At 48.5% G+C, this 1,494-nt stretch overlaps 1 protein-coding gene across 1 annotated transcript; it reads left to right on the top strand.

Moving 5' to 3' along the window:
• The first annotated feature begins 475 nt into the window (after nt 1-475).
• Nucleotides 476-997, top strand: LOC127328523 (uncharacterized). The gene has a single exon (XM_051355116.1). It carries the CDS (start codon nt 476-478, stop codon nt 995-997), a length of 522 nt encoding a protein of 173 aa, XP_051211076.1.
• Nucleotides 998-1,494: the final 497 nt, after the last annotated feature.

Below are 1,494 nucleotides of genomic sequence, written 5' to 3'. Positions count from 1 at the left end.
CAGTCATCTGCTCAGAAATTGTCGGTAGTTCCTCGAAATTCGACAGTTCTGCGACGATCTTAGGGCCGAAGCCGCAGCAAGAGCTCACTCAATGGAAAGAAGAGCGGCACCCTACGATTATCCACCAGAGCCATACATACCAGAAGGAGGAGACAAGTACGTGCCAACCAAAGTATTTCCAGAGTCTCGCGGACAGGTCAGCATGATCCATAAAACCAGTTTTTCCAAGAGGGAAGTCAAGAAGTTTTCATGGGAAGTGAAGTACGCATAAGTTGCTATGGTCGACGCACCCAAATACATCGACTGGTCAGACCAAAGCATATCTTTTAGAAAAGCGGATCACCCGAAGGCCGTTCCAAGGCCTGGTCACGCTGCCCTGGTCCTTGAAGCACAGATCGGAGGGTACAACATGAGCAAGGTATTCATGGATGGAGGAAGCGGTCTGAATCTGTTATTCGCCAGCACAATGAAAGCAATGGGCCTAACGGTTGACATGCTAAGAGAGTCCGACACGGGATTCCACGGCATCATACCGACCCGACCCGCTTACTCCCTTGGTAAAATATCACTGGACGTAGTTTTTGGTACACCTAGCAATTTCAGAAAGGAGAAAATCGAATTTGAAGTGGTTGATTGGGAATCTCAATACCACGCCATCCTCGGCAGACCAGCGTTTGCTAAATTCATGGCGGTACCTCATTACGCGTACCTGAAGTTGAAGATGCCAGGCAATGATGGGACAACAATAACCATCCATGGAAGCTTTTCCCTTTCAGACAGTTGTGACAGGGATTTCCAGAAGATCGCCTCGAAGTTTGGGGTTAAGGAAGAGTTGAATGCACTCGACGCTATCACAGACCACACAAAGCCACCAGCCGATAATCGGAGCGTAAGATCTGATGAATTTGACGTCGCAAAGGAAGCAAAGAAACAACAAGTGCATCCCACTGACCCGAAGAAGACAGTCAATACTTCGGCAGATCTTGTTGTCGCATAGGAAAGTGCGCTCATCGAGTTCCTCCGTGAGCGCTGGGAAATATTTGCATGGGAACCATCCGACATGCCAGGTATTCCCAGGGAACTCGCTGAGCACGCCCTCAATGTTGACCCAAAAGCCAAACCTGTACAGCAGACGATGCGCCGGTTTTCAGAGCCGAAGAGAAAAGCAATCGGCGAAGAAATCAGTCGGCTCCGCAAGGCTGGATTCATTCAGGAGCTTAAAGAAGCCAAGTGGGTAGCCAACCCGGTCATGGTGCCAAAGAAAGATACAACAGCTCTTCGCATGTGTATCGATTATACAAGTCTTAATAAGCATTGTCCTAAGGACCACTTCCCGCTGCCCCGTATTGATCAGATAGTCGATTCTACAGCAGGATGTGATCATCTCTCTTTTCTCGATGCGTACTTCGGGTATAACCAGATCAAGCTCAAGAAAGAGGACCAAGAGTTAACTGTGTTCATTACCCCGCACGGCGTTTTCTGTTACAACATTAT

This window comes from Lolium perenne, chromosome 4 (genome assembly GCF_019359855.2).
Source record: "Lolium perenne isolate Kyuss_39 chromosome 4, Kyuss_2.0, whole genome shotgun sequence".
NCBI lineage: Eukaryota > Viridiplantae > Streptophyta > Magnoliopsida > Poales > Poaceae > Lolium > Lolium perenne.
This window is presented reverse-complemented; position numbering and strand designations above follow the sequence as displayed.

Bases quoted from the DNA above. Each gene is read 5' to 3' on its own strand.
- LOC127328523 (XM_051355116.1), top strand. From the start codon at position 476: ATGGGCCTAACGGTTGACATGCTAAGAGAGTCCGACACGGGATTCCAC.